The sequence below is a fragment of the Odontesthes bonariensis genome, chromosome 21, assembly GCF_027942865.1.
Source record: "Odontesthes bonariensis isolate fOdoBon6 chromosome 21, fOdoBon6.hap1, whole genome shotgun sequence".
In the NCBI taxonomy this organism is placed as follows: Eukaryota; Metazoa; Chordata; class Actinopteri; order Atheriniformes; family Atherinopsidae; genus Odontesthes; species Odontesthes bonariensis.
This window is the reverse complement of record NC_134526.1, coordinates 31,529,902-31,543,433: the sequence shown is the minus strand read 5'-3', so window position 1 is coordinate 31,543,433 and position 13,532 is coordinate 31,529,902. Positions and strand designations below refer to the sequence as shown.

Here is a 13,532-nt window from a genome sequence, read left to right as displayed (position 1 = left end):
CTCCCGGGATCAATACGATTGGACATAAACTGAAGAAGAAGCAGACCATTTCCAGAGCGAGCAAATGTAGAAACGAGTGCAAAAACAAATGCGAGCAAAGAACGACTGGTGGTGTGTGACTAAGCTGGAAATAGAACATGAAGGAACAACATTTGAAAAATGGTGGGGCCTAAATTCACGTGATAAACATTTGGTCACATCGAGGAATGTCGCTCTTTCTACCAACTCGCGTTTAGCCCTTGTGCGCGCTTTCAGTTCCTAACGTGGAAGAGAGCTGCCTTGCATAGCAGATAATCCAAAACACACCGAAGGCCCGTGCATAGAAACACGCGACGCCAAGTGACATGTTGAATAAAGACTTGGTGGTAGTGAGGTATTTTCTGTCTGCAGGGAGGCTACAGAGACTGGAACGGAAGCTCATCTAATAGAATATGCAAACATGGATAATTTGAATATTAAAATAAAATATCTAATGCTACTTTAGAACATGCTATTTGATAATAGGCCACCAGAAGTCCGTGGGATGTTTCTTGCGGGGTGAATAGTGATCTCCACCGAACGGAGGCAACACAAAACGGAGCAATTGTGCTCCAAGTTTAATTTGTATCAGAGGCGTGAGTTGTGCAACGTGGTGCTTTATGCAATCTAAGAAAAGCAGGATTCATTCTGGGCACGTGTGCCGCGGATGGGACGACATGATGCAGGCAGCAGTGGAACCGCCACAGCGCAAAAAATATGGGACGATTCCTGATATCGACAGCAGTCTGATCGCATCCCGCACTGATGAGCTCGGTTAACAGCCCTGCATCACCTCTAATCCTGCTCCTGAGCCTCTTATTTGACCGACAGACGAAAAAACAGACGACAACTGGATTCTCATCCATTGGGCGCGTTTTAATTACATTATGCAATCAATGAGATAATAGAAGAGAAAGTAAGGGTAAGCAGCATCCTGATTGTGAACGCCCCCCCCCCCCCCCCCCCCCCCCCGTCCTTGTTCTCAATAACGGCTGCGTGAAATCCCGCTTTCAGCACCGCCGTAACCTCCGTTGTCGCCAATAGTGAAATAAATAAATAATAGCTGTGCTTGAGAGAAGGGAAAAGCCTCTCTCTTTGTTGCCCTCACTGTGTCATCAGACATGCCCGCTTTCTTTTCTTTTATGATGTAACATAACATCTCAACCTGATCTGTACACAGAATTAAAACCAGTCCCTTCACATCTAAAGAAGATAGTGCCCAGGATGAATTGTTGTTAAACTACTCAATTTTGTCGCCATCTATTCCTCCGAATTCAATTAATTCCGACGTTCCAGCTTTCAGCCATCCCACTGAAAACCATTCTTTCTTCAAACTTCAGTTGTTTGTCTTCGTTCTAAGGGATCGACTGAAAAAAAATAAGACAGCTGTGGCGTTCTATAAATGTAAATATAAATGTTTGACACCTTTTTGATCCTTTGGAGCTCACGTGAGAGCGCAAAACGGATTCAAAGAAACAGCTCATTTGCGTGTATACGTTTGGAATTCAAGGGAGGGTTTTCTTTATACGAGCCAAGGCATAATGGATCCCCTACGTGGTGTGACTGTGCACGTGCGTTTGACTGTGCCCATGCACACATGTGCGCACGCGATTCCCTCTAATCCTTCGGCTGGTCCTTGCTCTGTTTCTTCATTTTCATTCTCCGGTTCTGGAACCAAATTTTAACCTGCCGCTCAGTCAGGTTAAGCGCTCGAGCCACCTCATGCCGCCGGTCCCGCGTGAGGTACATGTTGAACAAGAACTCCTTTTCTAGTTCTAGGGTCTGGTATTTTGAGTACGGGCACCGCTTTTTCCTGGAGGACCGGGCATGAAGCCAGTTGGCCGAAGGATCATCTGTAAAAAGAAAAAAAAGAAGAAAAAAAATTAAAGTAAGAAGGCAAATGAAAGTGTCTGTAACTCTTTCTTTCTTTCTTAAATTCCTACATTAGAGCAATATTATCACGATACTAAAGCCAAGATTTGTTAAGATTTGTTCTAAAACACTAGGCACTAAAAGTGACATTTGAGTTTTTAAAGAAGTTTTAGACCAACAACAAGTGCTCACAACACACACAAGTGGATTTGTTTGTAGATTTGATTTCACAGAAGACAGACGGTCTGTTGTTTGTGATCTGGAGGTGGTAAAATGAACAGATGAACACATGTCTACAGACAACGGGATGAAATGATGATAACAGACGGATCTGAATTTGTTTTAGGATAACTATTCAGTTAAGCTTAAACCAATTGGTAGACTTGTGTCAAAACTTGAGTCTAAACTAAAAAAAAAAAAAAAAAAAACTTATCCAAACACAGCAAATAAAGAGTAGTCATAGTTGCTCCTGTGTAAAACAGGTTTTCATTCAAAGATGCCCTTCATCCTCAGCTCAAATAAAAAAAAAGATAGTTTGGAACAAAGAAAAGACTTTAATGCTAATTAAAGCAAGACAACATGTGGTCTGAATCTCCAGCTAAATAATATTTTAAGACAATAAAATAGATTTATAAAATGGAAAAGATTATTTCCCACAGTGATAAGAAACACGTAGATGTCGCCTACACAAAGCTACACACACACATATAAGCTTGTTTTGTCACCATTGGCATAATGCATTCCATAGAGCCTTATCCTAATCCTGACCATCACAGCTGGATTACTGTCCCACACCAAAGGAAAATGTTTTACGGGCATAATATTGTTTTTATTTTTATTACTTTCTTTTCTGTGTGAGTGTAATTACATTGCCTCTGTCACCTCAGCACCTCTGATTGCTCCAATATGTCTCTGAATGTCTGGCAGTAAAGAGATTAGAATATCAAGTTAATCTGTAAACTTTCATTACACCTTTATAAATGTAATATCATCTCTACTTCGCAGAATTTACTTTCTTAAAATAGTTCTTCAATAACTTTTATCATAACAAAATACATAATTTGCTGTTTACATAAAAACTTGTTTTTGCCATATTTTGCCGATAAGATCAAAGAAACTAGAAGTGACAGGGTCCTCTGAAGGATTTGTCTAATAATCAGCTCCATGGAACCCATTTCAAATTTCTGAAGCTCCAGTGTAATGAGAGAAAACTGCGATGTAAATGATGATCCCCAGGATAAATTTTTATGTAACTTTGTGGTGACTTTAATTTGAAATGGAAATCACAAGATGAGTATGATCAGGGCCTCTGGATATTCCTGTTTCTGACAGAGAGAAAATGATAAATTCCAATTTTTTTTGTTTGGCCTAACTTGTTTTCCAGGCAACTAACTTCTCCTATATCTTTCCACGACACTGCCATTTTTAAAGCTTTCAGATCAGTATAAATAACTGGGAATTTTGTTTTGAGATATATTGGCCTGGCTCAAGACTTAAAGCGAGGGTATCTCTTCTCCCCCTTGGAGAGAACTAAAAAATGGACCACAGTTCTCTGCACGTGCGCCGCTGGTGCCTCGGATTGACATGTAATGGTGTTTTGCTGCCACTTGGGGACAGACTAATAAAAATATGGAACAATCTGAGCTGTGGGCTGTGCTTAGTTTTGTTAGTGTTGTTGGTGGTCCTTTAGCTTTGCTCTGCTGTGGAAAAGACAGAGGTCAAAATGGATGAAAATTTGTTTTGTCCCTCCATCTATCGGCCCTTTTTCTTGAGATCAGGTCACTGATACAACAGGTCCGGGAGGGAAACCTAGACATCCCTCTCCTAAGTCACATTATCCATCTCCTCCTGGGGGATCGAGAGGCATTCCCAGGTCAGAGAGTTTAAATGTTCCATCAAGCATGTTTCGGGTCTGCCCCGCAGTCTGCTGCTAGTTGAATGTGTCTGAAAAACATTCAAAGGGAGGCGACCTGGAAGCATCTTAATCATATGATTAGGATGCATCTGCCTGAACCACTTCAGATGACTCCTTCCAATGCTCTTCTGGATGTTTACGCTCCTCATCCTTTATCTGATATGAGCCCAGCCACAGTCTGAAGGAAACCCATTTTAGCCTTTTGAATTTGCAATCTCATTTGTTCTGTTATTATCCTTATTGTGTGACTATAGGTGAGGGCAAAAAAGGAGAGGTGACAAGGGGAAGCCCCCACGGAGTCCAACACACACCATAAACAAGGCAAGGCAAGTTTATTTGTAGAGCACCATTCATACACAAGGCAATTCAAAGTGCTTTACAGCTACATAAAATCACAAGAAGGCAAATAAAATCATTCCAAAAAACATAAAAATAATCATAAATTCATTAAATTAAAAGCGAAGAGTGCAGATAAAATACTTTCAGTTGTCATATGCACAGCTAAACAGAACTGTTTTCAGCCTGGATTTAAACATTGTCAGAGTTGAGGCCTGTCTCACATCTTCTGGAAGACTGTTCCAGATTTTAGGAGCATAAAACTGAAACGCAGCCTCACCTTGTTTAGTCCTGACTCTGGGCACCAGCAGGAGACCCCTCCCTGAGGTTCTCAGAGTCCCAGTTGGTTCATATGGCTCTAACATGTCAGAGATGTACTTTGGCGCTAGACCATGAAGAGACTTGTACATGAGCAGAGCTGTTTTAAAGTCTATTCTCTGAGCGACAGGAAGCCAGTGCAGAGACCTGAGCACTGGACTAATATGGTCGTATTTCCTGGTTCTAGTCAGGACTCGAGCAGCAGCGTTCTGGATGTACTGCAGCTGTCTTACAGCCCGTTTAGAGCCCAGTGAGCAGGCCATTACAGTAGTCTAACCTGCTGGAGACAAACGCATGGATCAGTCTCTCTAAGTCTGGTTTAGACACTATTCCTTTGATTCTGGCAATGTTTTTTAGATGGTAAAAAGCTGCTAATGTTACAGATTTAATGTGGCTGTTAAAGTTCAGGTCTGAGTCCAATATTACCCCGAGATTTCTTACCTGGTTATTAGGTTTTAGAGTGAGAGTCTCAAGGTGACTGATAACACTTTCTCTTTGTTTCTGTGGGCCACAGACAATGATTTCAGTTTTGTCTGAGTTTAGCTGGAGGAAATTGTTTTGCATCCACACACTGATCTGTTCGATGCAGCGACACAGTGTATCTACAGGCCCGTGTTCTCCTGCCGTCAGTGACACGTAGATCTGAGTGTCATCTGCATAATTGTGGTAGGACACATTATAGCTGCGTATTAGCTGGCCTAGTGGAAGCATGTACAGATTGAACAATACGGGTCCCAGGATTGGCTTTTTGGAGAACTGCAGGTCTGTCTGTCTGCATTCAGAAAATTGTTCAGGCAGAAACTTCTGCTGATAGATAGCTCCATCTCCAAGACATCTCAGCTATGAAGCAGTCAGCCTGGACTCAAATTTTTTCAAATTGAAAGTGATCCATCAGCTATCTGTTTACAACAGCTTTCATAGTCATCCTGACAAGGGAACTTCCACATAAAGTAGGCTAGTAGACATTTGTTTTTGTTGCTCCATAAGTTGAAAGAGAACTGCAAAGATGGCAAGTTCCAATGAAATAAGAAACAGCACAAATAAGGATGTAAGCTCATCTCAAATGCAAAAGAGAAGACTTTACAGTGACTTGTTTCTACAATTCATGCATATGAAAAAATATGCATACTCAACTTTCCTTTTTTTATTTTTGAAAATTCTCTTAACCCCAGTTCTGCTCCCAGGAACTGCCCCAGTTCCTTCATGTTGGATGCATTATGCTGCCGTAAATCAATCTATAAGTCATGCCACAGATTCTCAATTGGATTGAGGTTTGGGCTTTGTCTAGGCTATTCTGACACATTTATACCTCTTGAGAGCTGTTTCAGCAATTTGCTTTGGACCATTGTCCTGCTGGAAGGTGAACCTCTGTCCCAGTCTCATATCCATTTTTTTTTTCAAGAATTTCCCTGTATCTAGCATCATCTATCATTCCCTCAATCTAGTCCCTGCTGATGAATTACATCCCCGCAACATGCTGCCGCAGCTACCATGTTTCGCTGTGGGAATGGTGTTCTTGGGATGATGAGATAACAGTAATAAGGTGATTTGCGCCAGACATAGCATTTTCTTTGATGGCCAAGAAGAGCCCTACTTGAAACAATGGCTTTTTCTCGCCACTCTTTTGTATAGCACAGCTTTGTGGAGTGCACATCTTATAGTGGCCCTATGGACATATACATCAGTCTCTGCTGTGGAACTTTCCAGCTTCTTTGGGAAACCTTTGGTTTCTTTATTGCCCTAATCAGTGTACAACCCTCTCTTTAAGCAGGATTGTTGTGGTGATGTAATCTTTCTATTTAGTGCACAGCCCTCCATGTGCTAGCCAGAGGTACCCTGACTGCCATTAGGTTCCTTCTGATTCATGACAATACTAGGCCTCATGTGGCTGAAGTGTGTCAGCAGTTCCTGCATGATGAAGGCATTGATGCTATGGACCGGCCTGCCCGTTCCCCAGACCTGAATCCAATCGAGCACATCTGGGACATCCTATCTTGTTCCATCCACCAACGCCATGTTGCACCACAGACTGTCCTGGAGTTGTCTGATGCTTTAATCCAGGTCTGGGAGGAGATCCCTCAGGAGAACATCCGCCGCCTCATTAGGATAATGCTCAGGCGTTGTTTCGAGGTCATACAGGCACGTGGAGGCCACACACACTACTGAGCCTCATTTTGACTTTTATTGAGGAATTTCCACTGAAGTTGGATCAGCCTGTAATGTGAATTTCCACTTTTATTTTGAGTATGATCCCAAATCCAGACCTCCATGGGATAATATTATTGATTTACATTGATAATTGTTGTTATTTTGTTCTCAGCACATTCCACTATGTAATGGATAACGAAGTTCATCTGGAATATTTCATTCATTGAAATCTAGGAAGTGTTATTTTAGTGTTCCCTTTATTTTTTGAGCAGTGTATAATAAGATCATGTGACACTTGAACTGCACACAGATGGACCTTACTGAGCTAATCTTCTGACTTTTGAAGGTAATTGTTATCACTCGGTCTTATTTAGGAACTTGAAAGCAAAGGAAGTGAGTACATATGCATGCACAACTTTTTCCCTTCACCAGTTTGTACTATTTTTTTTTCTATTTCTTTTACATTAACCCCCACAAAAAAACAATTTGAATTACAGGCTGTAACACAAAAAATAAGAAACAGGAGTGAATAGTTTAGCAAAGTAATATATTGTTTTGAGTGAGTCATATTAGTGTGCATTACTAATAAAAGCCTTACCTATTCACCTATTCACACGTGGTCTACATTTGTAACCAACAATGAAATGAAAAGTATTGACTAAGGAACATGACTGTTTTTGGTCACACGATATGAGAACTTGAATACATATAAAGCAAGTATTGGTATGGATGTAAAAGATTTGGTTTTGAAGTAAGAGTGAGAGGCCATGAAAATTGCGATTGGTAGACCTAATACTTCTCCCCTTTTCTTCCCACCAGACGAGCTGTAGTTAGCAACCATAATCATGCGATGTGCTTAATATCCTTTGGAACCAATTTCTTCCAACATAGAGGATTGATTACGTTTAACAGCAAATATAATGTCTGGGAAAGAGGTATGTGTGTTTGCTTATTGGTAGAGGTGAGACAGGGGATTGTGCAGTTTTGACACTTTAAAATAGGTGCTTTGCATTCCTTTGGTGTACAATCGCCTCAAGGACCATTCATTACCCTCTGAGATACTCCATAACTATGAGTGTCACTCAAAATGACAAACAGGTAGAGGGGATGGCGGAGATTGGTGTCTTGAGGTGCTGGTCAGTGTAATAGACTCTTTACCCAAGGGGTGGGGAAAAAAGAATGGATGCTGACAGAAAGAGGAGAATACAGCCTTGTAGCTTATATGAGCATTTTTTTCCTCTAGTCTGTCTCCATGTATAGTAGCAGCTAAACCAATGTCAGGTTTGGATACAGTTGGATGAAAATGGCAGCCAAACTAGTATTATGTGCCACCTCTTTCCTCTTCTCACCCTCCCTTTGCAATTTCACAGTAATAGTTCCAGAAATTGACCTCACATACATCCCAAAGGCACGTTATTACATTTCCCAATTGTATTTTATCTACCCCTCACCCCATCCCAATACCCCTATCTACACAAAGCCTTGCACCCTATCTCTCCCATCCACCAACAGTAACTTGCCAATTAAAAGAGTTGTTCATCCGATGATATAACTTAACAAACTTTGGGGGTAATAACTTTCTCCCTCTACCCGCTAGCAGCACTGAGACTGAAGGGATCTTGTGGTTTATTCTGGATGGCTGCCCAGCACCCATAACACAAAGAGTAATCTGTTGTTGGCTGGTGGCTTTACTGAATGTTTTAAAGGGTAAGATTCCAGTGATGTTATTCACAGGGCAGCGATTTGACTGAATGTGTCGGGAAACTCAGCTTGGATCTGCCCTGCTGTTCACATATATTATGAAAGCACTTTCTGTTATTTCTGTTATTTTCTCACTGAAAAGTTAGAGTCAGGGACAAATGTAAGCTTGGAGCCCAAACTGACAGCTTAATATATCTAACACACTACAAAGACCTCTTGAAACCTCTTACTCTTCAAATTTCAGGTCTTTGAACCTGGTCTTCACTTAATAAAAATTTGGAAGTGGACAGTATTACAGTGGTGTTGTTGTTTAAAAAAATCGTATTCTGTTAGGAATGCTTCCCTGAATGCAAAATAATATGGGACTCTATCTTATTTAGCATGAGCATTTCATGGAAACTAACAAACTTATTTGTCAAAAATATCAAATTAATTTTTAAAACCACTAGGGCATCAAATAATACTCACATTTTGTGATATTTAGCAGACTAACAGTTCATAAGTTCAAAGCCCTAAGAACAATTTTGCCAAAGTTGAAAAATAAAATGTTAAACCTATTATCTGAGCATGCAAGCTTGAATTCTAAAATCAGAATCTGAGACAACAAGAGGACTTGTTTGCTAAAGAACAAGGCTGGAGTCAGAAGTTATTCTCAACAAAATAACTTGTACTGTTCGGGTTTTTGTCGCTGGTCTAAATTTTGCACTTTGAATTGCCTTGTGTACGAATTGTGCTCTATAAATAAAATTGCCTTGCCTAAATGTATCTTTCATTTTGAGGCTTAAAGTCCACATGAAATCAAACTGGATGAATAAATGTTTTTATTTGCTATATGTTGGTCTATACATTAATATTAGCGGCTTTTGCTCACTCTGATGGTACCATGTTATGTTATTTAATCAAAAAGCCATGTACCCTAAAATTAATCCAAATTTCTCGCCAAATTTTAACATGATAGGAAACATGGTTTAGCACAGTTCTGTTCATCTTTATTTATATAGTGCCAAATCACGACAAATGTCATCTCAAGGCACTTCAAAGATATAGTCCTGTTCGAACCAATTATAATTCAACTCTTTGTAATACAAACAAAATCAAATCGTATCAAATGAATCAAAATCCATATTAGTCAAATTTATACAATGCCAATCAAAAAACAGTTGTCCAGCTACAGAAACCAACAGATTGCATCAAAACATCTCTTCAATGTCCTGAACAGGTTCAAACATTTTTGAAACCTATTTCCACGTCATAATTTGATACATTGTAATGTGATGAGTTTGTGCATCATGAACGTGACGACAATCTTTTACTTAATCTAACCAGAAAATTTGGTTGCTACTTGGTTCCTGATAACGTGGGTTTAGTTCCTAAACCTTACCAGGAAATTGTTCTGCCTTAACCTAGCCAAGCAGTTGTCATGTAAAAAGTGACTTGATAATAATAAGAATGTGAAAAGATCACTTCCAAAAGTTTTTTTAAACTAAAGTCTCAGTTATCCTCGGATTTCCCCCAGCGGCCTTATGTACACCATTTCACTTATTTACAAGTGAACATAACAGAACTTATTTTATTGCATTTGTTCTTTGCTCTTTGCATCAAATATTTCTGAGAGCAGTGCAAAAGGCCAAAAGACATTTTGCAGTCACCTTGGAGTGCTAACAAAATGGCTGCCTTGATTTAGGAAAAGTTGCTATATACATCAGATGTTTTGTAAGTATTCTTAGTGCCATTTTACAGTTTTGTAATTTCTTGGAAAATAATACAGAACATGTTGATTGCTCATTAGTCAGTTGAAAACGTTAGCATTGGTTTCAACCAAATGCTTTGAAAAAAGGAATCGGTTCAAATTCAGTGTTGTGTGGTTGTATCTGAGGTGCTGGGGTTAGGGTTAGGGCTCAGGGGTAAACAGAATTAGGTTAAGGTCAGGGGTAGCCAATAATTGGTAATAGTTAAGATTAAGTTAGTCAATACAATGTCCTAAAAAGCTCAGCTGGTCAAGTTTTTTTGTGTGTGTGTGTATTTAATGCCAGTACAGTGATTACAGTGCTTATATCAATGTGTGTAGTGTAAGCTGTATTGTCTCACTGAAAAGGCCACTCTGGAGGTTAAATTATACATCTCACACATGCATTTAAAGCAGATTGATGGATCACATACTTCCACGAGATTTATCGGAATTAGAGACCGTGGTTTTATATCAAGATGAGCAATTCAGGTCAAATATTATTGCTATCACTACAAATGAAGAAAACAAAATCTCACTCGTATAACATTCGGCTGCATTTGCTCCGTGCTTTGACGTAACATTTTGAATTATATTTCGTTATCTAAAAATTAGCCTCAGAAAACCTATTTTATTTATAATAAATTCTCAAAAGAATACACTGTGGCTTTTGAGTAGGGGAAAAAAAAAAATCAATGTTGAACCTTTTTTGTCGCGTTCAGCTACTATCAGACGCCGCTGCAGAATTTACACAACCCAGCATGGATTTTTGGACTCTCCCTCTCCGATAAGAATCCAAGTAACGACAGCTGGGCAAGTACAGTGCAATTAGTCTCCACCGCAGGCATACATATAAATAAGCTTACCGTCCTGATTTTTCACTAGTGAGAAATCCAGTGAGAAAAGCAATGGCTTTTGATTTTCCCAAATGCCACACATATACGCATATGTACACACCATCTAATGCCAACAACTTCCTCAAACAGAGGAATGCGCGAGGCGCATTTCCCAAAGATGTAACGGTAACCCAAAATGCAGTAACACTCTTTAATGACAATTATAGCCTACTAATAAATTAGCTAAATCCGCTCTATTTATCCTCTATTTACTGGTTCTGCACTGACTGGGAAGCATAATCACAGCAATCATCTATAAAAATCATTATGGCTGTGAATTACGCATCAAAATATATAAGATGGTTTCATGTTCTTATATTGATATATATATATATTATATTATATATTGCTATAAGGAATGCATCTAACTTTGCTCAGTACTGTAAGTCACGTTCAAATAGTTTTATTGGACTGCAATAAAAATGTCACTTTAACACTGAGAAATACAATTTTACGTCATTTTTTTGCCAACACTAAATAATGTGATTAGATATACATTATAGTTGTTTCCCTATTCATATCGGCTGCTCGTGTTATTTTGTCCATCATTTGCAGGTCACGTGTGTCGCATTAGAAAAAATGATAACACAGAGGTCGGTTTAAGGTAAATTCACAGAATATGGTTGTTTATGATTTTTGTAAATACTTTCCCAAGTAGTCCATGACTAGAGCAGTTGGCCGTGGGGAAGCTAAGGGTGAAAGCAGAGAGCAGGCGGTGGGGCACTCTAGCTCGCGTCTCTTTGTTCTTGTTTTATGGCAGCATTAAAAGCAGTTACAGTCTCCTGCTCCATTCTCCCTTCCCCACGTGTTATATCCTGTTTTAATAACTTACTTTGATCTAGTCCGTCTTTGTCTTCACTCCCTTCACAAACGTCCTTACTTTCTTCAAACCCTGGTCCCGGAATGGCTGTCGGATGGTGGCTCGGCTCACGCGCCGCCGTGGAAATCGACTCCAAGATGTATGTTGTGGTCTCGTGCTGGTGCTGGCCACCGACTTTAACTGGGATCTCCCCGTCTTGACTCCCGAGCTGGGGCTCCAGCTTGACCTGCCCTGTTTGGCTCTGGCCCTGGACCGACTCGGAGTCGCGAGGAGCGCAGTCCAGCCATGAGCGTATGTAGCGCGTGTCTGTGGGGGGCAAGTGCTGGGCTGGAATGTAAGAGTGGTAGACAACAGGAAGGCCACTGGCTCCGTGGTGCGGGCTGAAAGGGCTCCAGGACGACGAAAAGACTGGAGGCTTGGGCTGGAAGCTGCAGGATGGGTACGGCTCGGAGTGAGAGTGTTCCGCGTGCGCAACGGCTACAGGCTGCCTTCCGTCCACGGCCGCGGCGGGATTGGAAGCGGAATACTGGACGCCAGAAAAGCGAGCCGGGCCTGAGAGTTCATCACTTTCGTGATTTATGATGGAGTCCACGTAGTAGTTGCTCAAAGTCCCAGAAATGGACATTTTCTGACATTATCTGGGATACGCCGCGAGTTTGCTAAATGGAAAACAAGAGCGGAGACATTGTGAGGTTTTCGTCTCTCTCCTCGTCTCCCCAGACCTCTCTCTTTTCCTCTCTCTCTCTCTCTCTCTCTCTCTCTCTCTCTCTCTCTCTCTCTCTCTCTCTCTCCTGTCACCCCTTCCTTCTGTACAACTTACTCACTGAAAGCGAGAGAAAAAAAAATTGCCTAACCTACAACTCCGTACTGTGCGCGAGGGTTTTCGGGTCTGTGCGCGAGGCGCAATCTGACTGGCCGGAACTTTACTTGGGGCATGAAAAGCGTCATTCTAGCGTAAATATATCCTGCAACATCCCCCCCCCCCCCCCCCCCCCCCCACATCCCCCCCCCCCCCCCCCCCCCCGCCCTCCATACACACACACACACACACACACACACACTTTCTCTCTCTCTCCTTCTCCCTCTGTCACCTCTATCTCCTGCCCTCATATTGCGTTGTCTTGTTACATGCAATATGCAAAATGGAAAGTTTGTCCTTATTGCTGGCGTATGTAGGTCACCTATCACCACCATTTCACAGAGAAGATGGCTGACCAATAAGTGACACCATATATTTTTTTATGTATATGTATGTTTACTTTAATGTAATAAATTCAGTAACTAGCAAAACATTCACTATTGTTCCATTTTAGACGAGTAATTGCTTAAATAAATCCCGGCGTAAGCCTGCGTGCAAAGCACCAGTACCACTATTAATACATTTAAGTCGAGTAAAAAGCTCCCAGATAGATGGTGAAACTCCCATCTTAGTATGTTTAATAATTTAGCCGCTGCAGATTGATTTGAAAGGCTTTCTGTGAGCTGCACTGTTTTTACTGGCAGATTAAAAGTCCCTTTGATAACTAGTGCCGTTGAATAATATCCTTTCCTCTTTACAATGCATCCTACTTCATCTACTTTTTGGGGTCCGTTTAATAACATAATAAAACCCTCCATCTGAGCAGTGTCTTTGCTTTTATGGGGCTTATATACGGGCTGTGGCAGCGCAGACGCGACAGAGACTGCTGTGGCCTTCTCACTGGGGGCTGAGGCTGCTGTGAGGAGAGGACTGGAGCAGTGACAGCCCTGCTCCCCAACGGGATGGGAAGGCAGCGAGCTCTT

The 13,532-nt window shown here is 41.0% G+C and overlaps 1 protein-coding gene across 1 annotated transcript; it reads right to left on the bottom strand.

The window, feature by feature from the left end:
- Positions 1-1,013: 1,013 nt before the first annotated feature.
- On the bottom strand, positions 1,014-12,452 carry LOC142371157 (homeobox protein Hox-B9a-like). Its single transcript, XM_075453768.1, has 2 exons — positions 11,763-12,452; positions 1,014-1,871 (listed from the first exon to the last, which is right to left on the bottom strand). The coding sequence occupies exons 1-2, from the start codon at positions 12,373-12,375 to the stop codon at positions 1,636-1,638; spliced, it is 849 nt and encodes a 282-aa protein (XP_075309883.1). The 5' UTR covers positions 12,376-12,452; the 3' UTR covers positions 1,014-1,635.
- Between the last annotated feature and the right edge of the window lie 1,080 nt (positions 12,453-13,532).